This window comes from Arvicanthis niloticus, chromosome 1 (assembly GCF_011762505.2).
Source record: "Arvicanthis niloticus isolate mArvNil1 chromosome 1, mArvNil1.pat.X, whole genome shotgun sequence".
Lineage (NCBI taxonomy): Eukaryota > Metazoa > Chordata > Mammalia > Rodentia > Muridae > Arvicanthis > Arvicanthis niloticus.
In genome coordinates, this window is record NC_047658.1 from 21,042,841 (window position 1) to 21,067,036 (window position 24,196).

The window sequence follows — 24,196 nt, forward strand, 5'->3', positions numbered from 1 at the left end:
CTCTATGTGGTAATAGTGCTTTACATTCAAAGATTTTCCCTAAAGAAGTAGCTTTTGCTAAATGGAGAAAAAAAATGGTAGATGATATATTCGTTTAATTTGCACTTTCAATTTTACATTGAGGAACAAATATTAACAGTATTGACTTCCAAAGTGAGTTCTGACTGGAGGAACAGTGAGAATTCACAGAAACAAGGAAGTATTTTACATCTTGATTGGGTTTGGAGTCAAGTAGTTATATTTATTCAAGCAAATTTGTTGAACTATGAATTTGCTTAATCTGTACATATCATTTTTCTTAATTACACCTTCATAATTCTTAATTAAAATTATCAAATACAGCAGCATTTAAGATTGAAATATTATTTTGTAGAACATGTCACCTTACTCAAGATATTTTCTAGGTTTATCTGCAAATCTCCTGATTTCATTTTTCTTTACAGCCAAATGGTATTTGATTTTATATGTATCACATATTCATTTTTGAATCATGCTCATTTTGAGTCATCAGTTGAAGGCATTTGGATTGTTCCCACTTCCCAGCTATTGTGAAAAAGGTGGCAGTAAACACTGGTGAACAAATATCTATGGAATAGAATGTTCAGTTCTTTGGTCATATGCCAATGAGTAGCACAGCTGAATCATATGACAGTTATAGTTCTTTGAAGATTCTCCATCCTGTTTTCCAGAGTGGCTACCTACCAAGAGTGAAGGGGGATCTGCTTTCTCCACAACCTTGACAGTATTTGTTGTCAGTTGTTTTGTTGATTTTAGGCATGCTGTCCCAGATGACATGAAACGTCAAAGTTGTTTTAGTTTGCATTTTTCTGATAAAAGATTTTTCAAGATTTTATTAGCAATTTTTAAATTTACTCTCCCGAGAACACCCTGTTTACATCCCAGGCCCATTTTTCAAATGGTACTTTGGTTCTTGGACTCCTTGTTTTTGGAATTCTTTATATATTCTGAGTATTAATCCTCTGTCAGATGTATAACTGGCAGAGATTATCTCCCATTCTTTTTTTTTTCTTTTGTTTCTTCTTTACTTGGCTGATGGCTTCTTAGCTGTGAAGAAGTGTTTTGGTTTTATGGAGCCCCACTTATCAATTGTTTGCCTAAATTTCTTTGCAAACAGAGTCCTATCCAGAAAGACAAATGCCACATGGTCTCTCTTATCTGTAGTTCCTAGTTCTAAATCCTCAGATGTACATATGCAACATGTAGTAATTACAAACCAGAAAAATATAAAGGAACCATATGTTGGGGGCTTGGGAAGGAATAGCAGGATATAGATAATATGAAGTGGGACATAGAATAATGTATATTATACATGCACACACACATGTTCATTTACACATATCTTAAAGGAAGTTAAGCCACTTGGGCTGACAATAATCCCCACAAGAACCAGTTCAAGGCACGAGAAATCTCTTTGAATGATTAGCCAGAGCATGCCCTGTGATTACCAAAGCAATATAGATTATAGATGTAACCCTCGGTTGAGGGTGGACCCCATTGATGAAGACACTTCACATTTAGGACAAAAGACTTAAATGATTCAGGCTTGATCTGATGTCTTTCCTGCAGTCTGGCTTCCATGGTTCCAGAAAATACTATGCAAGCTGCCAAGGGAAGGAAGCAGTAAAACCATCTACCAAGCTTCAATACCCATGAATCATGACAATTACCAGAATTGCAAGATATCCATAAAGATACAAACAGTCACATGTTAGTGGCAACCAACAGCTCTCTAATTGGATTTAAAGCTCAGTCAACAGGAGGGAAATCATGTATAGTACTAGCAATCTAGGCATCTTCCTGAGGTAGAATCCTTTGAAAAGAATCTATTACTGTCACTTTGTTAGACCACCACAATTCCTTACTACATTCTAAATCTTATTCTTATACCATAGTTAAGTGTAGTGTTCATTAAAGAAGCTTCTCTTTGTAGCTAATGGAGACCATCACATGAAACTACAACTAGACACAATACAGAGATTAACAGATTGTGGGTATCCCAGTCCAGTGAGCATATCTTCATCACAGCTTCTGTATCTATGACTCAAGGAACATCATGGGAGAGATTGCAGAGAGATTGTAAGAGACAGAATACCAGGAAGTCTGCTGTGAAACTATCTGTCTTAAGAAAGACTGTGTAAATAAGATGGGGACAAAGCAATGTTAATAGACATGCTAATGTGAAAGGAGAAGAGTTTTATAGGGTCTCACCCCTAGACAAAGAACTACAGGCAACCAATGACGACTGGGAAAAGGAGAATTAACCTCTCCCGGGGGTCAGCTCCCTTATTTGTTGTCAAATACAGAATTGTCAATCTTGAAATAAATACAAACAACAAAAATAGATTGAGCAGGTGTCTTTACACACACACACACACACACACACACACACACGTGTGTGTGTGTGTATAACACTAATAATCAAAAATGAAGAAGCTATTCATTTAGGAGGGGAGACACAGAAAGGGCTGAAGGGATGGGGTAGCTGGGAAATGCTAACAGGAGGAAAGGGAAAGAAGACAGTGATGTCATTCTATTTCAAACAAAATACTTGAAAAAGAAAATATATAAACATGCATATTTCAAGTTATGGATGCTATGCATTCCTGGGAATAATGTTTGAGGGAGGTTCAATTCCAAGAGAAAATAAGTTCAAGGACACTCATTGAATTTTCTTTTCATGAGGGATTAGACAGTCATAGAAAGAGAGTCAGGACAAAGATAAGGGAAGAAGAGGGAAGACATGATCATGGAATGTTAACCGAGGCACTGTAAAAGAGAGAAACTGGAGAGAGTCTCCCTCTACTTTAGAGTGTGCTTGGTAGAGTGTGCTTGGATGTTGGTGTATAAAACCTGTCCTTATTTTTTCAGTGGGTGAAAATGGCAGCTACTTGAAGTTGAAGATTCCAATGGGTGAATGAAGATTTAGAATAGGCAATCTTAAAGATTCATCTTTGTTTACTAGGCAATTTACATAAGAAACATTTTAAAATTATGCACATATTCTAAAGTGTGAAGATATTGAAGGAACTGAAATTGTGGACATTTTCATTCATTTCTTTTAATATTTAGAAAACAACTTTTAAAAAATGGGGACATTTCTTTAAAATATAATATTCATTTAATCTTTATCAAGTTTAATTAATGACCAAAGAAATTCTGACCTTTCTTGAACTACCTTGATCCTTGCTCTGAGGGAAGCATTTGTTCACAGTGGGAGCTATTCTGGCCCCAAGTGATTACAAGGGTTATATCACAAGGGGATGCAGTGAGGCCCATATAAGGCAATTTTATGGTGCTGCAGTCAGTTTCTATGTAACAAGCCCCATTTCTTCCAATTTCTATAAAATGACTATTTTCTCTACTGATTGAATAAGATTGTGAAATTTGCCTACATAGATAAAGGCAAAATTGACTCTCAGAGAAACCATGTCTGATCAAGGACTCACTTGACTACTATAGCAGACTGTTTCAGGTTCCCCAGACCTTTGTGAAGGATGCCTCTCTCCACTCTCTTCCTCCGGAGTGTCCTGCATGGCTCTCTGCAGAAGTAGCTTCAGAGTCTGCCATTGCAACCTGCGGTGCCTAATGGAGCCAATGAGGAAGTAAATGATGGGATTGGCACAGCTATTAACACAGGAAAGGAATGTAACAATTTCATCAATTTCATAAAATACAATTCTTTGAAATTCCCTAATCCACCACAAGAGAAACCAGGAGATCCCAAAGGGGAGACCAAAGAATATGAAGACCACCACTGTGAGAGTGACGGTCACAAAGAACCTGGTCACAGGAATCCTGTGTGATCCACAGATGATCTTGACCAATAGGGCCAGGCTGGACACAGAAATAACCACAAATAATACTATTATAAATGCAGCAGTGATAAAGCTACAAGTACGACAGAAAGAATATTTATAATGACTGGGCAGAAAGCTACAGACTAGTTCTAACATGACGCTCAACAGTAGAGAGAAAGCCCAGAGTAGAGCACACAAGATGGCTGATAAGTGTCTTGGTCTTTGGCAGTGATACCAGATGGGCCTCATAACAGATAGGCAGCGCTCAGCACTGATGGCTGCAATCATACTCATGCCTGCAAGGTAAGCAAAGATTAATACAATGGGGAGAAATTCAAGGTGTCTGATACCTAACTGAAGGATACATTCCAGGAAATACACACTCTGAGTGCAAAGGTACAAGAAATCAGCACCAGCCAGGTTGAGGACATAGACAGAGAAGGCATTTCTATGAATGTGGAAGCCTAGAAGCCATATCACTATGGCATTTCCTACCAGTCCAACCACGGCAACGAGGACAGTAAGAAAAGTCAGGGTATTGACCGTGGTGATACAGTAGAAGTTTTCAGTGTTGTAATTTTCATTCACTACTGTGTTGTTAATACTCCAGGCCAGGGTAGTTGAACCCATGCTTTGGAATTTTCCACTGGTGTTCCTGCAAAGAAATAGAGATATGAATACATGATACTCTCTGTCAGGACCCTGTGACTATGTAGGAATGTCTGGCACAGGTCCATAAGGAGGGGAAAACAGGATCACAGAGATTAAGCAATTTACCAACCTTCCAAAAGTACTAGAAACTTAAATCTAGTTTGTAGTATTCGGTCTATCTGCAGACCACTATGATACTGGGTAGTTGATGGCCCCAGTATAGTTGCCAAGCATTTCAGGTTATCTTAGGTAGAGACAGAATGTGGGGCGGTGGGCTGTGAGAGGCTGCTGGGTAACTAGTCAAGCATGCTTTCAACCCCAGAGACCCTAAAGGGTTGGTAGGAGTTTGGCGTCGCTCCTAGGACCCCTGGTTCCTTTCACAGAGCTTCAGCCCTCCACAGCCTCTCCCAAAGAGAGGTTTGTGGCCATCAGTCACATATCACAGGTAGAGGGCATGACTACAGGTCACAGAGCCTCTCCATATTCATGAGATATCTAAAGGCCAGAGGGCATAGCCAATTAAGCATTGTTTCCTAGACCCTCCTCCTTGAAAAAGTATTTAACCTTAGGCCGGCCCTGAGAACATGGGTTATTGTTTCATCCACTTTCCGCCATGACAATAAAAATCTTAAGACCATATTTTAAGACCATGGACTACCTCTCCTTCTTTGGGTCCACACCATGGGGAACCGTGGAGAAGGTCTTCAACTACTAAGCCACAGTTTAATCTCCTGCTGACGACCTTTCTGTGTTCCAGCCACAGAGTCCCAGCCAAGCCCCAGCCAAGCGAGTCACCACAACCAAGTCTCCACAGGATGTCCCTGGAGCTCATCTCCTCTCCTTGCCCCCTTTGGCTGCGGGTAGATCCAGCCTGTACATGTCCCATCTTGGTCCTTCCGTAGCCTCTCAGCAGCGTTTGAGAGCTCAAGGGCTTGAGATCAGTCTGTCCTTGGTCACCCCCTTGGCCTGGGGACCCCCAACCCAAGAACTCTAGTCCCTGTGGGGGTCTCAGAGTGTGTTCTCCCCACCCACGGATCAGAGCCCTGCAGCTTCCCACAGCCGGACAGCATGTGTGAAGTGAACTCAGTCGCCTTTGCTTCCCTGTGTTGAAGCCCCAGCCCCTTGAGGCTGCAGATACGTGGGACCCACAATTCAGACCCATGCCCATGCTCATGCTACAGAACAACAGAACTCTGAAACCAACCTTCTTTCTATTCTAGGGCTGAGATTTCTTCTCAGGTGTAGGAAAATGGAAGCTGTTGGCACAAGCCATATCTTCCGTTAGTCACTGGAAAGGATCTATTAAATAGGCAAAATGAAATCATGGATGAGAGTCATGAAGGAAATGGTACTTGCTTACAGCCAACCATTGGATGGAACGCAGGGACCCCAATGAAGGAGTTAGAGAAAGGACTGAAGGAACTGAAGGGGTTTGCAACCCCACAAGAAAAACAACAGTATCAATCAACCAGATCCCCCTGAGTTCTCAGGGACTAAACCACCAACCAATGAGTACACATGGAGGTACCCATGGCTCCAGCTGCATATGTAGCAGAGGATGGCATTGTCTGTCATAAATAGGAGGTGAGGCCTTTAGTTCTGTGAAGGCTCAATTCCCCAGTGTAGGGGAATGCCAAGGCAGTGAAGTGGGAGTGGGTGAGTGGGAAAGGGAGCACCCTCATAGAAGCAGAGGGAGGGGCAATGGGATAGGGGAGTTCCAGAATGGAAACTGGGAAAAGAGATAATATTTGAAATGTAAATAAATAAAATGTCCAATAATTTTTTTTTTTTTGAAAACTAGAAAGCAGAGAAACCTTGAGGGGCATCAAGCACTTTTCTGTTAGTTATTATATCACCAGTGTCCTGTTCTCGGCAGGGGTATAGTGGAGAACTAAGAACTGTAACAAATGAGCCAGACATTCAAGAGTAGTTGAAAAATTGAGAATAAATGTTCTGGCTGTGACTTGTATCTACATGCAAATGCACATGTCTCTGGCACCAGAAGTGTGGGCTGTGCTGCAGAGGAAAAACAGAGAGCACCTCCAACTGAGAATAGTATCCCAATCCCTGAGAACCGTGAGATCTCTAAATGGATACAGTCTGGAATAGAGAGCAGCATAGCTGGGCAGGTAGTGTTGTTTAGAGCTTTCTCTCCACTCCACTCCCCCATACGAGCATTCTTGATAGGCTTCTCTTTCTCACCCATAAAGCCACGGAAACATTTGGAGAAAAGACAAACTACCCTGGTATTCCCCCTTTGTTCCTACAACTGACCAATAGTGTAGAATGAGGGCAGTTCATGTGCTTGCAGTAGCTTAGCCTAAACAGTATCCTGTCTAGAGAGCTTTGCTTCACAGGATCCTTCTGGCTAACTTCTTATCCAAGACAGATAACTCCATGAAGGAGGAATCATCTGAGGCTGCTCAGACAGAGCTCAGGGAAAGCATCTACCCAGAAGACCTTGCAAACTGATCTCATGCAAGAACTTTGAAGGTTATCACCCAACAAACTCAATTGTGTTCACCAAGATTATCCTATTCCTATTTGGAGCTTTGGTCACCACACAGGAACACAAGATTTTCATTCAGGGAATCATCTGGGCATCAACAGCATAAAGTAGGCAGAGTGGCACTACATAAACAGCTGATGAGTTCGATGGTGATGGTAGCACCTCAGTCATCTGCACAATTGTTTGCCAAGGGGCTGCTCACCTTCATGAAACAGAAGCAGGAGTCAAAATAGGACCAACTCAGCCACAGCCCCCATTGGAGCTGGTTTTTCTTATCTATGATAATCTGAACTAAATAGCTCTCCCCTTGCCCTTGACCATAGCAATCCTGTGATAGGGCTTTGGACTAAAGACCATTTGAGAAAGTTGGTCTGGAATTGCCACTCTTCTACTCTATGACTAGTTTCCTTACTTTACAAATAGCTAAAGTATCCTGTTTGAGTTTTCTGATCCATGTTCACATGGTTTACATCTCAATAGAATAAAGATGCCAGAGAAAAGCTGTGGGCTCAGCTTATATAAAAGAAAATGCAATACTTCACAGAGGAGAGGAAGTCATAGACTTTAGGAAAAAAAATAAATGTTACAAAAGAGAAATGGTAGTAAGAAAGAATCAGGCATTTAAAGACTCAATAAAGGAAATACCCTTAAGATGAATATAGAATAAAGTACAGAGTCAATCTTCAATTCAACCAAAACTCCCCAAATCATAGGAATTTGCACATGTATAACAATAGTAAACTTAAGTGTAAATGGTCTTAACTTACCAATGTAAAGATAAGAACGCTTAATTGGGTTGAAAGGGTTAAAATTTTCAGAAACTCCTAGCAGGCTAAGCAGAACCAAGAGTGCAGGTCAGCTTGGTCATGAGCTCTGTGTTTCAGGAACTTGGCTGACCACAAGATAGATAGTTGATTACAAATAGGCTCTTAGAGAATAGCCTATACAAAATGTTTCCCATGACTGTTCCTTGGACCCTGTCACAAACTGAATAATGGGCTGGGACTTTCCACAGGTACTCTCCAATGACCCCCCTTCACTCCCCCCTGGGTTGTGTTTTTTTCCTTGTGGTTTTTTGCCTTTAAATTTGCTCTGCCTCCAAAGCCCCGTGGTCAAACCCCATTGCCCCTGTGTGGGTCATGGGTCTTGACCTCAACATGTTGATCAAAATATACCTCTTGCTGATTGCATCGAGTTTGGTGTCTTGTGAGTTATTGGGTGGCCACGAATTCCTGAGGTTTGGGTGAGGTCCTCCCTTTGTGGGGGTCTTACAGGGTGACAAAAGACTATCCAACTTTATCTGTAAGAAACATATTTCACTGGCAAAGACAAGCACATAACAAAAACAAAAAGATGGAAAGAGACAATGAAAATTATTGGAATATTAAAGAAAGATAGATAGGGTGTCTATGCTCATATTTAATACAAAAGATTTCAAGAGAAAATAGAAGCAAATAGGATATATAAATGGAACTGTTCTTCAGAAAATAATGTGTGTATCTGTATGGGGGTAAGTTTGTGTGTATCTGCACCCATTTCATAGAATAAACACAACTAAGTACTAGAAACCAATAAATCTATATACATGATGGTGATTTTATACCCATATCCCATTAATATATGTTATTTAGAAAATATTTGACACAGAAACTTCAAAGATAAATTGCACTACACACACACACACACACACACACACACACACACACACACACACACACACACAGTCAATACTCCTTCAAAGTCAATACTCTTAGCAGTCATCAGGATGCAGGGTTTATTTACTGCATTTAAACAAACACAGCTTCAGAGGCCAGAGCAAAGCAAGAGGCTTTCAGACAGAAAGACATCCTCCTAGGAAGCAGAGACCCATGCTGGGGCTGTGTCCTCCATTAACTCTTAGAGAAACCACCTCCCTAACATTGGGTAACTTGACAGGGGAAGGAAGAGCAAAAGTTCTGTGTCTGCTCACGATACCTCACAGTTTGAACATATGTTTGCATGGTGTGACGCAGCCATCTTCATCAAACGTGGAGCTCTAGAAGGACTAAGCCATGCATCAATCAATTTTCCTGATTTACCTCAACTCTAAACATCCTCTTCTTAAATGACATTTGTTGTGATATTGTCTCTGGGAGGAAGCACATTTAGATGTGCAAAAGAGTATTCTGGAAGTCACATTAATATCAGATCCTTACATTTTCTTCTTTTACCTCACTTCTGATGTTTTTCCTCTGTTCTGCACTGTTATCCCCTGATTTTGAGAATTTACCAAAATCTTCATATGATATAATGCTTGAGAGACCTTCAAGACCTATACAGATTGCTAGAGAGACCAAGACTCTTAATTTCTCTCTTAACAAATTGTATCAGTTTTAACTTAAAATGGATTCCAGGTCACACTCTTTTGATCCCAATGACCAAAATGTTACCAGACGCTGAAGATTCAGAGTGAAGTGAAGAAGTGCAGCAAAGTTGTGTCAAGAAAGGAGCAATCCTCCTGCACCTCTCTGTACCTTCTGGACAATGACACTCTGATGTGGCTGAGAATCCTTGCCCACAGCACACTGATGACCCTTTAGGTCTGAGAAACAGCAATGCAGCAGTTCTTGTGTCTGACATGGTACCGCTGCCAACCCACGCAGAACAGCTTTCTTGAAATGGTATTCTTTTTATCAGTCTGTACTATGCTTCCCTGTACAAACTTCAGTTTAATTTCAAATTATTTGTGATAACTGTGGATAAATTCTCTCTAAAAGCAGCATCAGAAGAATTACAGGTTTCTTCCCTGGAAAACAAACTATGCATATCACCCTTCTCCTTAAAGGAATGACAGGAACAAATATAAATGATTTGGTGGAAAGTAAAATCGTGTTTAAGTCAGACCACCTCTCTGCTTCAAAGGGAAGCTTCTGTCTCATGCCTCCTTAGTTCCTGCATGTTGCATTTTGTCATTGCAACACAAAAATATGAACTCAGCATGACAGTAACTCTGAACATTCTTGGGATACATCCTTACCTTTCTTCTGGTTTTTTGGTCTAGAGGTGGAGAGCAGACAAGGCAGAAGACCCTCCCATGGATTGATGCTAGACTCTGCTTCCTTGCTTTCGTAATTGGGATTTGCCTTGAGGAGCTGAGTGAAAGTTTCTGACCCAGATGAGGCTTATAAAAACACTGAGCAGACCATGTGATTTCCAGTATGTATACTGGGAACAAGTCACACACCAGAGACCTTTCCAGATGCCCCCTAAGATGTTTCTTGGCATCTGCCCCATTTCCACTCATAGATAGGCCTCTCCCATCCCATCCACTTAGGTCTAACTATCTCTAAACAATTACTCTTTCCTCCTTTAAGGACCAGCTCCCATCATGGGTAGCAACATTGGGCAGTGTGAGCTTGGCGTGTGTGACTATATTACTGAAGCATCTGAAGCATAAGCAGACCAAGCAGCCTTGCAAAGTTCTGCATGGTGAAGGTAGTGACACTGTTGATACTTCTTTTATAGCAGTGTGGCATTCAGAGTGGTTTTCTTCCAAATGACATTCAGGCTGACAGCTCTCCTGAATCCTCTGCAGATATCCTAAGTTCCAGCTCTCCCCATCTATATACTTTAGGTGGAAAGCCTGCTTCTGTCTTAAGCTCAAAAGCTAATTCATAGTAAAGACAAACTAGGTTCATTCCTGTTTATGATTAAATGTCTATTTTTCAAGGATTGGGGTATGAGCCTGTAACCTTTACTACAAATAGTTCTGTACAGCCTGTTCCAGGAATGGTAATCATATCTGTATGGAACCTTGAAGTCAGCTCAAGATATCCATAGTCCATGTTCTCAGCACAAAAGAGATTTTCCTCAGAGTGACAGAGATTAGGGAGTAGGGACAAAGATAGGAGATAGAGGAAAATGGAGAAGGGGAAGGGAACAAATGAGAGGAGAGACAGTGGCAAGGGAGAGGTGTAAAGGGTACTTGTTTTGGGCGATAAAGGACTACCTCTGTATAGAGAGAAAGCAGACATGGCCTATAGGAAAATAGCATTTTATAAAGGCACAAGGGGAAACCCCATGTTAGGAAGAGGAGTTTAATTTTCATTAGGCATGTTAATTAAGTGAGCCAAAGGAGGCTTTTGATATCTGGACTTTGATATTTTGATGGCTGGACCTTGGTAGCTTGGCCTCAGAAGGGGGAAGTGGCCAAAGCAGAGAACACATTAGACTTCTGGGGGCTGGCTCACTGATTTCCCAGTTGTATTTCTTATATAGTTCAGGACCTCCTACCTGGGGATGGTCCCCCTTACAGTGGTGTGGGCCCTTCTATATTAAATGTTAATAAAGATAATCCCCCCACAGTTAAAAGACTCTGGACCAATAAAGGAACCTTCATCTTTTAACATGTTTAAATTTTTAGAGACTGTGAAACTCTTAAATCTGACTGACTTCATTTTATGATATTAACATGAGCTCTCAGGGATAAGAAGCTGAATGATTATATCTTAAAGTGAAGTTTTGTGTCAAGTTGACAAATGCTCTCTGAAGAAGCAGCTTGAGAGTCTTCCTCTGGAACATGAAGTTTCTAAAGGGATCAAGGAGGAAGGAAAAGATGGGGTTTGCATAGCTGATAACACAGAATAGAATATTGTGATTTTTTAAAACACCACAAGATGTATTCATACTATAAAAAATACAGAGTCTACATTAGGAGGAACTAATAGATCCTATAGGACAATCTAAAGAACAGGAAGACCAGTGAGCACAATGGTCACATACAGCCTGGTCACAAGTATCCTTCAGGAGCCACAAGTGTTCATGACCAGCAAGATCAGAATGAACCCTGAGAGAATCACAAAGAAATTAACCACATAACAGTGATGTGATTAAATGTATTATACTAACCAGAACCAAAAACATTAAAAAAGTTGACATATTTCTTTCATCCCAGGAGGCAAAAGATCTAGGACAAAGCCCAGAGCAGAGCCCATACAACAGCTGACATGTGTTTGGGCCTTTGGCAGTAATACTAGATATGTTGGTCATATGTTGGGCATATAACCAACAGGTGCTGTTCAGCACTAATTGTGGTGAGCATGCTCAGACTTGTGAAGTAAGCAAAGGTAAACACAACCCTCAAATAGAATACAATGATATTGATGTAGATGGCATGGAAGAGATATTGGTACTCTTGAGGGAATACACAGTCAGAAAAGTGAAAAAGAGGAAATTAGCTTCAGGTAGGTTGAGGATACAAGCAGAGAAGACATTCCTGTGCAGATGCACAGAATATACAGTACAGTGGCATTCCCTGTCTACCCAACCATGACAATTATGGTCAGTTAATTGACCAAAGGGAAAATGACTACCATAGGCTCAAGTTCCACTCTGGTCATTTCCATCTCATGCTGTGCTCTCATTTTCCACATTGAGATGGATGGACCTGTGCTCTATTTTTCCTGTAAAGAAAATGAAGACATGAGAGTGTGCTGCACAACAACTGATTGGAAGGACCACCCTACTGTGTGGGATTGACTGGCCCTGGTTCTTGAGTAGGGAAAACAGGTTTTCAGAGATTAAGTCATTTATGAAACACAAGGGTTCTAGAAACTTCTTTGAAATTCAATTTGTATGTATTTGGGAAGCTTCCAAAAGAGCTTCTCTACTGCTTTTGAAGTAGCTGATGGCCCTAGCTACTTCACCATCTAAAGTGTTGTCAGGAAAACATGAGCTTTGAATTCAATTTTCTTTCTGTTCAAGGGATGAGATTTTTTTCAGGTTTAGGAGAATGGAAGCCCTCACTATTGAACAATAGTCAACAGAGGAGTCTACCAAATTAGAAAAAAAGAATCCAGAGTGAGCATTGTAAAGGAAATACCACTTCTTACTAAGACTTATGTGAGAACAGTTTCACTCATCAGGACAGGTAGACTGGGTCTGGATTCCAAATATGAAAACTAGAAGTAGAGCAACCTTGGAGGACATCAAGCACTTTCTGTTTTCTGTTATGTCATAAGTGTCCATCTCACTACAAGAAAGCACAATAGATAATTAAGAACAATAAAAATGGGTAAATGAATGCTAAGCTCAAAGGTAGTTAAAACTGCAGTGAAGAAATTCAAACTTGAGGTTGAGGGTTACTGCAGTGAACTCAATGATTCTTCAATCAATAGAATGCTCACTTTCATCTTTTGCAGCAGGAAGAAAAAGTAAAATAAAGTCAGATGTAGTCCCTAATCCGACTGGTTTGCTTATCCTGTATGCCAGCCCACACTGAATTGTCCTGCCCCTATATAGCCAGAGTATATTTCAGAGCATGGGCTTGGCCACAAGCCCTTTGAAGAAGCTGGTCTGAAACTGCCTTCAATCTACTCCATGTATACTATTTCTGTTTGAATGAGCTGAAGTGTTTTGGTGGATCTGATCTTTCTAACATGTGTTTGCATTATTCAGATTCCAGTGGAAGAAAGATGCCACCAAGTATGTGTGAGAAAGAAATTAAAAATCACAAGGATTTAGGAAAGACTAAATCCAATGAGAATAGAGAAATGGGATTAAGAAAGGATCAACCATTTCCAAATCAAAGACCCAGTACACTTTAAAGAAGAATAAACTACAAAGGCAGAGTTAGTAGTCGAATCAACTAGGAAGCCCTCCAAATTATAGGAGTAGCACATTTATCTCAATAGTACCCTTAAATGTAAATTGTCTTAACTCTGCTTGATTGTGTGACAAAGCATCCTCTAACTGTTGGCTGTATTCAAGAAACACATCTCCGTTGACAAAGACTGTGGGGAAAAAAATCTCAAGGGCGGGGGGAGGGAGTCGGGCGGCAGGGTCCCAGGGCGGTCTGGCATCAGGGTCCCGGGCGGGCTTCCTACATCGCCAGCGGAGGGTCCCACATTCATGAAGCTGTTGGTGGGCGGGCGGGTGGCTGCATCGGCAAGGTTCCAGGGTTCCAAAAGCTGGGAATCAGGCGGAGAGACCATGCGACGCGTGGAGTCCGGTTTTCCAAAGCTTTATTGTTCATGACATGGTTAATGGATGTAAGTGGTACGTGCTTCCCCCGCCAAAAGCCAGGGGAGACCAATCTTATAGGGAAGGGAGAAAGGGGAGGGAATAACTTAATTAGCTACGCCCCTGGCCTTTTGATAATTCATTAATATTTAAATCTCTGGAGGTAGAGACTTGTTAATCACACCCTCTACCTGTGTCCTATGTGACTGAAGGTAACAGGTTAAATGGAGTTACCTCGTCCAAGGCCCAACAAAAGACATATACAGAATGAAAAAAAGGGATGAAAATAATATTGCAAATGAATGGGATATGAAAGATAGGTTGCATTTACTCTTACTTGGGACAACAGATTTAAAAATAGAAGTAATAATAATGCATACATACTACTCAGTGGATGATTTATTAAAAGTAGTGTGTGTGCTTATGTCAATACATTCAACTACACAATGGTTGCTTAATATATAAGTTCTTTTTGTTTCTTTTTTGTTTGTTTTATTGAAACAAGTCTCACTGTGTAGTTTTAGTTGGCTTGAAACTCACAGTATAAGCCAGATTGGCCCTGAACTCATAAAGATCTACCTTTGCCTCTAGACTGCTGAGATTACAGGCAAGTGCCACTACACCTGATTCCAACTCTTATATAGCTCATATAATTCAGAGAATAAGTCGACAAGGAAGCGTCAAAGATAAACCACTTTAACTAAAAGAGACTACGAGTGCCTAGTAATTCATCCAACAACCCTGGAGCACATATCCTTCTAAGCAACACACAAAAGTTTCTCTATAATATTTTAGCTCATAAGACAGTCTTCATAAAGGCCACCAAATTTAATTCCTTCCTGACTTATCAAATACAATTAGAAATGAACAATGCAAACAACAGAAAATATGCAAAGATATAAAGATTGTATAACCAATGAATTACAAAAGTAAGACACCTAGAGTCCTGTAGTGGCTGGCAGGAGACAATAAAGTAAACAACAGAAAACAACTAAAGATAAAAAGATTGACTAATGAATTAGAGAAATTAGCCCCCCAGAGGCCTGCTCACCTCCATGCAACACTGGTGGGCAGGGGCCACTACAGTGAGAAAGTATGTGGTAGAGATATGGGAGAAAAAGGGAAGAGGAATGGTTTGTGCACTCTGAAGAGATGAACTGGAGATGAGAGAGTGGTGATGAACAGCCTCATATGAGAAGTCATGTGCTAACTCCTGGGGCCATATTGATGCCTAAGGGTTGTGTAGAGCTGGATGCACCCCTAATGGCTTCAGCACTCAAGAGAGCTGGCCCCTCTCCTCTACAGTTATAGTTATGCTCACTAGGGAGAGCAGTCCCTTTACCTTGCCTGGGTAGAGTGGCAGGGCTGGGTGTGGTAGAGTTAGCCCCTAGTGGGTGAAAGCTAGAGGGCTGGCCCTGCTCCTTACCATGGCAGTGCTGTAGAATTGACCCTGGTGATATGGGTGCAGGAGGCCTGGTGGGCTAACCAACTTAGCTACTATCCAGGCCTAGATCCTACCCTAACCTCTAAGTGATCTATAAACTGCTGGAGTGCAAGAAGGGGCAGATTCTACAGATCCTGAGCTGCAGGATCTCCATGACACAGGGCAACAAACAACAGGATATCCAAGAGAAGTCCAGGTAACATTCCCGTATTGCTAGTACATCAGAAGCCAGAGGGCGAGAACCAGGCCAATGACTCATTGTAGTGAACATTCACAAGTAAAGCTGTTTGGTCAAAAAGTTATACTGTGGGGCACATTTCAGCTTCCATGGAAAGATTATTTTTGCAGAGGTGGGGCAGTTGTAATGGTGAAAGGTAGATATGGAGAGACAGGGAGATGAGTGGATTGGGGTATGAGATGTGAAATTCACAAGAATCAATAAGATGTTAAAACCCTAAGATACCAAAATAGGTAAGAGACTGGTTGAAGAACTAACTGTATTAACAGGAGCAGAGAAGGTAGGGATGACAAAGTAATACAGGGGGAATATGATCACAATGAATTATTTGCACATATGAAATTGAAAAATAAAATAAAACAGCAATGATAAGAATTTTAAAAATAGATAAATATATACAGTGAATAAGTTTTTTCAAGAATTCAGTGATCCTTCAATATTCAAAAAAGGTAATAAATATTAACACAACATGTAAATAAGTGACTAAAGAAACATATTTGAAAATTTCAAAAGATAAAAAATGACATTGAAAAGAATTGGTGAAAACTCTGAAGAAATTTGGAATGGATAGATGATATCCTAAGATGGTAAAGGCTAGGTATTACAACCAGCCAGAGTCTTACTGAATGTGGAACAACAGCATCACCCCTTAAAATCAAGAATGAGACAAACACATCAACTCATCCCTCTTTTATTCACCATGATGCTTGAAATCTTAGTGGAGGTAATAAATCAAGAGAAAGAAAAAGAACCATTCACAGTTTTCTTTTTGAAATTATTAGGATTCTGCACTTAAAAAAGAAAAGGCATAGAAGTATCTCACAGAGTGTCAGAAGTTGAAGATTGAAATAATTTTACAACTTCATGCTAAGTTTGTGTTAGGCCCTTGGTAGTCTCCTGTTTAGAATGAATGTAAGAATGCTTATGCATATTATTGGATGTCTTGGGTGACGTAGAAAATAAAGATGCCAGTCCACAGAAGGCATTAGAACAGACACAGACAAGTGATGGAGAAATTCTCTATACTCCCAATAGACAACACCAAGTATATTCAGCATTATTCAAGCATGCACAAAAAGCTAATGTTCATTGGCTGGACACTGAGGTAAGAACCCAACACTGCTTTGTTGAGCAGCAGAAAGCACTTAGGTGCACAGCTTTGAGGTGGGTGTAGGTCGGAGAAGATTGCTCAGCAGAGGAAGCGGAAAGGAAGGAAGAGTGAAGTCTGAGTGCCTCTTCTCAGAGGGAACTGAAACACGGGCATGTCTCTTGGGAGACTGCTAAGTGAAGTGTGTGCGGTAAATAAGAAAGGCAAACCTAACATAACATCAGCCTTCTCCTTAGTCTCTTCTGGAAGATGAGGAGTTTTCTGTAATGATGAAAGCTTTCCATGCAGATTGTCTGAAGAAGAGATGAGAATGAACAGTGATGGGCATGTAATTGCTACAGGACAATGTCATTCTTATGATGAATACATCTTTTTTTTTTTTTAATTAAAAATAGGGTTTTTCCATATAATATATTCTGACTATGGTTTCCCTACCTAACTCCTCCTACACAATCCCTGACTCCCCACCAACCTGAATCCATGCCCTTTCTTGTTCCTCTCATTAGAAAACAAACAGCATCTAGAAAAAAAGATGTGATAAAATAAAGACAAACAAAATAGGACAAAACAAATAGGAAAAACTGAGCCAAAGAAGAACCACAAGAAACAAATACGGACACTCAGACACTGCGTTCTCTCTCTCTCTCTCTCTCTCTCTCTCTCTCTCTCTCTCTCTCTCTCTCTCTCTCTCAGATACAGCATAAAACACAATGGCAGACATTATAATATGTAAGCAAAAGATCTTTAAGGTAAAGAAGGAAAAAGGAGGAAGAGGACAAAGAAGAAGAGGAAGAAGTGGGAGCAAGATGGAGGAGGGACAGGAGGAGGAGAAGGAGGAGGAGGAGGAGGAGGAGGAGGAGGAGGAGGAGGAAGAGGAGGAGGAGGAGGAGGAGGAGGAGGAGGAGGAGGAGGAGGAGGAAGAGGAGCAAGAGCCCAGAGAAAGTGTGTGACATAATGAGACAAAACAACCTTTAAATACCACTGGGTTGACTTTGTGTTTTGTTGGCCATTTACTGCTGGGCACGAGGCCTGCATTTAAGTGTCATTTTTATATAAGCAGTGGTATATTATTGGAGAAAAATAATTTTTCATTTGCAAGTGTTTATCAATTAGAAACAGCTTCTGGATTAAGGATGGTAGTTTTTGTTTACTTCTGCTCTCAGCTCTAGGACCCCATCCATGGCAGAACTATGTAAGCACTGTTCAGGCTGCTATATCTCTGAGTTTAGGTGCGCATCAATCCTGTTCTGTCTAGAAGACCACGTTGGTGCTCTCCATTACCTCTGGCTCTTACAATCTTTCAGCATCTTCTTCTGCATCTCTTCCTGAGGAGACAGGTTTGATAGAGACTGTTCTAAGTTTCCTCACTCTCTGCATATGGTTACACGTGTATCAATATTTGAACCCATCTACTGCAGGAACAAGCTTCACTGACAATTACTGAGCAGTCCACTGATCTATGAGTATATTGGAATAATATTGGGAGTTATTTCTTTGCAAAATTCTCTTTGGTTTCCTCCTATGTTCATAACCTATCTAGTCTCAAAGTCTTGGCAAACTGAGAAGCTGTGGGCCTGGGTTCTTTCATGGAGTAGGCCTTAATTCCAAAGAGGAAATGGTTTGTTACTTCTACAACTTTTGTGCCAATATTGAACCAGTGTATCTTGTAGGCAGGTCACCACTGTAGACTGAAATGTTTTAATGGGTTTATGTTTACCTTTCTCCTCTGGTAGTACGCAGAGTACCTTTTTTTTTTTTTTTTTCTTTTTTTACCAAACAGTAGTCTCTATGGATAAAGGCTTTAGGAGGCACCAATGTGAGTGACATCTCTGTGTTCAATGAGCTACATACAACAGTTTGCTTTTTAAAAGCTTACCTATACTGCCTCTTTGTAATCCTCCCTGTTAGGTAAAAATGACAGTGTGTGTGTGTGTGTGTGTGTGTGTGTGTGTGTGTGCATGTTGCCATTTTTTTTTTGATGATTTAATTGGAGCACACCTGGCTTTTATATTGTGGATTTAAATAGAGAAAATCAGGCAAAATAATGAAACCAACCTTTTTAACAGATCCTTGGCTCTGAGGAGCAATGCACATAGTTTTCATTCCTAAAAGAATGTAAGAGCATGTCTTTTCTCCATGGCAGAACTGAATGTTTTGGGGAGATGGGACCTGGGTTAGAAGGCAGAAAGTTCTAGAGGGAAATGCCTATCCCTGTCTTCCTGTGTCAGAAGTACTAGACCCCAGCACGTGGTACTACTCTGTGGTAGAATTGTGAAGATCTGAGCTCAGAGAAAAACAGCATATCAAAAACTCTCTGGAAGTTCATGCAATATATCCTTACTGTTTTTCCACTTTCTAGTTCAGAGACAGGTGGATGACCGATGCTGAAGGAGAACACAGACGGTTCTTAGACAGTTCATGACATCCTTCTCTAGATCAACAGATGCCTCTCAGAGGTGAGAGTTTATATGACCACGTGAGGTTTACACAAATGCTGACCAGACATTATGACTTCCTATACATGTATAGGAGCAAGTGACAGATTTGAATCCCAACACTTCATAAGGCGTTTCTTGGCAGCTTGCCTGTTCATCCATTCTTTATAGCCTCTCCCATTAAATATCTAGTCATCTTCCCTGTAAGTAATCACTTTTCTGTGATTGCAAACCCCCATCATAGGTAGTAACATCAAGCACTATGAGATTGCATTCTAGGACTTTATGACTAAAGAATATGTGTCATTTTATGTAGACTAATGTATCACTGATCTACTCAACACCCTTCATGGCCACACTGAAGTCACTCTATTTGACATTTTCTTTATCACAGCACAGTACATCCATTTGTACTTTGTTTCCTATTACATAAATATACATACAATGCAATAGACTATCAGAAACCAAATAAAAGAACAAACACACAAAACAACTGTGGGGTCCATTATATGCAGGTTAACTCCTCCCAAACACAAGGCTATTTTGGTGTTTTTTTTTTTTTTAAGTTTTGGGTGGTATTTTATTTATTTATTTATTTATTTAGTGTCAGAGGGTTTTGTTGTTTTGGGTTTTTGGTTTTTGAGAAAGAACTTAAGTTGGGTGGGTAGGAAGCAAAAGAGGATCTGTTGGGGGGGGTGAAAGAATATGATCAAATATATTAAAATTTAAAAATTGTTTTAAATAAAAATATTTAAAAAGAAACTTTGACAAGTTTATACTATATCATATGCAATATTTTGTAATAAAATTTCAGGCTCAATAGTATATTTTAATTTTTATTCAATTTTTATTGGATATTTTATTTACATCTTAGATGTTATCCCCTTTCCCCATTTCCCTGCTACCCAGAAATCTCCATACCATCCCCCTCCTCCTGCTTCTGTGAGGGTGTGCCCCCACACACCCACCCGTTTCCACCTCCCTGCCCTCGAATTCCCCCACACTGAGGCATCCAGCCTTCAGGAGAACAAGGACCTCCTCTCCCACCTATGCCCAACAAGGCCATCCTCCCCTACATATACAGCTGGAGCCATTGGTCCCTCCATATGTGCTCCTAGGCTGGTGAGTTAGACCCTGGGAGCTCTGGTTGGTTGGTATTGTTGCTCTCCTCATGGGGCCGCAAACCCTTTCAGATCCTTCAGTCTTCTCTCTAACTCCTCCATTAGGAACTCCATGATCAGTTCAATGGATAGCTGTGAGCATCCGCCTCTGTATTTGTCAGGCTCTGGCAGACCTCTAAGAAGACAGCTATATCAAGCTCCTGTCAACATGCACTTCCTGCCATCCACATCAGTGTCTGACTTTGGTGACTGCACATGGGAGAGATACCAAGGTGAAGCAGTCCTGGATGGTCCCTCCTTCAGTTTCTGTCCCACACTTTGTGTCCATATTTGCTCCCATGAGTATTTTGTTATTCCTTCTAAGGACTGAAGCACCCACACTTTGGTCTTCCTTCTTCATGAGATTCATGTGGTCTGTGAGTTGTATCTTGGGTATTCTGAGCTTTGGGGCTAATATCTAATTATCGGTGAGTGCATACAATGTGTGTTCTTTTGTGACTGGGTTACCTCACTCAGGATGATATTTTCTAGTTCCATCCATTTGCCTAAGAATTTCATGAAGTCATTGTTTTTAATAGATGAGTAATACTCTATTGTGCGAACGTACCACATTTTCTGTATCAATTCCTCTGTTGAAGGATATCTGGGTTCTTTCCAGCTTCTGGCTATTATAAAAAAGGCTGCTATGAACATAGTGGAGCATGTGTCCTTGTAATATGTTGGAGCATCTTCTGGGTATATGTCCAGGAGTGGTATAGCTGGGTCCTCAGGTAATGCTATGTTCAATTTTCTGAGGACCTGCTAGACTGATTTCCAGAGTGGTTGCACCATCTTGCAATCCCAACAACAATGGAGGAGTTTTCCTCCTTCTCCACATCCTCAACAGCATCTGCTATCACTGAATTTGTAATCTTAGCCATTCTGTCTTGTGTGAGGTGGAATCTCAGGGTTGTTTTATTTTGCACTGTCTTGATGACTAAGGATGTTGAACATTTCTGTAGGTACTTTTGACCATTTGAGTTTCCTCTGTTGAGAATTTTTTTATTGAATACTATATTTACATTTCAGATTTTATCCCATTACCCCATTCCCCTTACCACCCAGGAATCTCCTATCCCATCCCCCTCCTCCTGCTTCTATGAGATTGTACCCCCACTCCCACCTCCCTACCCTCAAATCCCCCCTACCCCCACTCAGTGTTTAGCCTTCATGGGACCAAGGATCTCCTTTTTCACCTATGCCTGACAAGGCCATCCTTCCCTACATGTACAGATGGAGTCATGGGCCCCTCCTTATATGCTCCCAGGCTGGTGGTTTAGACCCTGGTGAGCTCTGGTTGGTTCTCTGTACTCCAGTTTTAGTGGGGTTATTTGGTTGTCTGGAGTCTAATTTCTTGAGTTCTTTGTATATATTGGATATTAGCCTTCTATCAGATGTAGGATTGGTAAAGATCTTTTCCCAATCTGTTGGTTGGTGTTTTGTCCTATTGACAGTGTCCTTTGCCTTACAGAAGCTTTGCAATTTTATGAGGTCCCATTTGTCAATTCTTGATCTTAGAGCATAAGCCATTGGTGTTCTGTTCAGGAAGTTTTCCCCTGTGCCCATGTAGTCAAGGTTCTCTCTACCTTCTCTTCTATTAGTTTCAGTGTATCTGGTTTTATGTGAAGGTCCTTTATCCGCTTGGACTTGAGCTTTGTACAAGGAAATAAGAATGGATTGATTTGCATTCTTCTACATGCTGACTTCCAGTAGAACCAGCACCATTTGTTGAAAATGCTGTCTTTTTCCACTAGACGGTTTTAGCTCCTTTGTCAAAGATCAAGTGACTATAGTGTGTGGTTTCAATTCCAGGTCTTCAATTTTATGCCATTGATCTTCCTGCCTGTCTCTGTAACAATACCATGTATTTTTTTTAAATCACTATTGCTCTGTAGTTCAGCTTTAGGTCAGGCATGGTGATTCCCTACATATTGTTTTATTGTTGAGAATAGTTCTCAATATTCTGTTCTTTTTCCAAATGAATTTGTAAATTGCTCTTTCTATCTCTATGAAGAATTTAGTTGGAATTTTGAAGGGGATTGCATTGAATCTGTAGATTGCTTTTGGCAATATGGCCATTTTTACTATATTAATTCTGCCAATTCATGAGCATGGGACATCTTTCCATCTTCTGAGATCTTCAATTTTTTTCTTTAGAGACTTAAAGTTCTTATCATACAGATCTTTCACATGCTTGGTTAGATTCACACCAAGGCATTTTATATTATTTGTGACTATTGTGAAGGGTGTCATTGTCCTAATTTTTTTCTCAGCCTGTTTAACTTTTGAGTGAGGAAGGCTACTGATTTGTTTGAGTTGATTTTATATCCAGCCACTTTACTGAAGTTGTTTATCAGGTTTAGGAGTTCTCTGGTGGAAGTTCTGGGGTCACTTTAATATACTATCATATCATCTGCAAATAGTGATAACTTGACTTCTTCCTTTCCTATTTGTATCCCTTTGACTTCCTTTTGTTGTGTAATTGCTCTAGCTAGGACTTCCAGTACTATATTGAGTAGGTAGGAAGAGAGTGGGCAGCCTTGTCTAGTCCCTGATCTTAGTGGAATTGCTTCAAGTTTCTCTCCATTTAGTTTGATGTTGGCTACTGGCTTGATGTATATAGCTTTTACTATGTTTAGGTATGTGTTTTGAATTCCTGATCTTTGCAAGACTTTTACCATGAAGGGATATTGAATTTTGTCAAATGCTTTCTCAGCATCTAGTGAGATGATCATGTAGGTTTTCTTTGAGTTTGTTTATATAGTGGATTATATTGATGGATTTCCAAATATTAAACCATTCTTGCATTTCTGTAACCTAAAGAAAGAAATGCCCATGAACATACAAGAAGCCTACAGAACTCCAATTAGACTGGCTAGAAAAGAAATTACTCCTATCACGTAATAATCAAAACACCAAATGCACAAAACAAGAAAAATTATTAAAGCAATAAGGGAAAAAGGTTAAGTTACATATAAAGGCAGATGTATAAGAATTACACCAGACTTTTCACCAGAAACTATAAAAGCCAGAATATCCTGGACTCATATCATACAGACTCTTACAATATCATAAGAGAACAAAAATGCCAGCCCAGTGTACTATACTCAGCAAAACACTCAATCACTATAGATGGAGAAACCAAGATATTTTATGACAAACCAATTTACACAATATCTTTCCACAAATCCAGCCCTACAAAGGATAATAGATGGAAAATTCCAACACAAGGAGGAAAACTACAACCTAGAAAAAGCAAGAAAGTAATCTTTCAACAAACCCAAAAGAAGATAGCTACACAAACATAATTCCACCTTTAATAACAAAAATAACAGGAAGCAAAAATCATTTTTTCTTAATATTTCTTAATACCAATGGACTCAATTCCCCAATAAAAAGACATAGGCTAATAGACTGGGTATGTAAACAGGACCCAGAATTTTGCTGCATACAGAAAGTGCACCTCAGTGATGGTAGACACTACATCAAAGTATATTTTTATTTGTAATGATATGTGTAGGTTTAGTACATTGTTTTTATTGTTCTATGTGTTTCATCGAATGAATATCTTATACTGTGTACCCATTTTCTACTTCCTGGACAACTAGACTTCTTCAGATTTCCATAATTATTTACAATGGAGCAATAAACTACATTTTTGTGAGTACAGTAAACTTTATTGATGCTATTAAAGAAATTAGGGCTCCTTAAGTCCTTTCTTATGGGGTTCTAGGATGGCAATTGTGCAGGAGATGTTCAGTGTTGGAGCTCTATAGGAGCCCAGAATCTCTCTTTTCTTTCAAGTCCTTGCTAAAGTTGGTGGTTCATGGATTC

The 24,196-nt window shown here is 40.2% G+C and overlaps 1 protein-coding gene across 1 annotated transcript; it reads right to left on the reverse strand.

The window, feature by feature from the left end:
* Window positions 1–3,455: 3,455 nt before the first annotated feature.
* Window positions 3,456–4,463, reverse strand: LOC117694912 (mas-related G-protein coupled receptor member B4-like). Its single transcript, XM_034485920.3, has one exon. It carries the CDS (start codon window positions 4,446–4,448, stop codon window positions 3,456–3,458), a length of 993 nt encoding a protein of 330 aa, XP_034341811.1. The 5' UTR covers window positions 4,449–4,463.
* Window positions 4,464–24,196: the final 19,733 nt, after the last annotated feature.

What these genes read in the sequence shown, in the direction of transcription:
- LOC117694912 (XM_034485920.3), bottom strand. Translation starts at nt 4,448, where the DNA reads ATGGGTTCAACTACCCTGGCCTGGAGTATTAACAACACAGTAGTGAAT.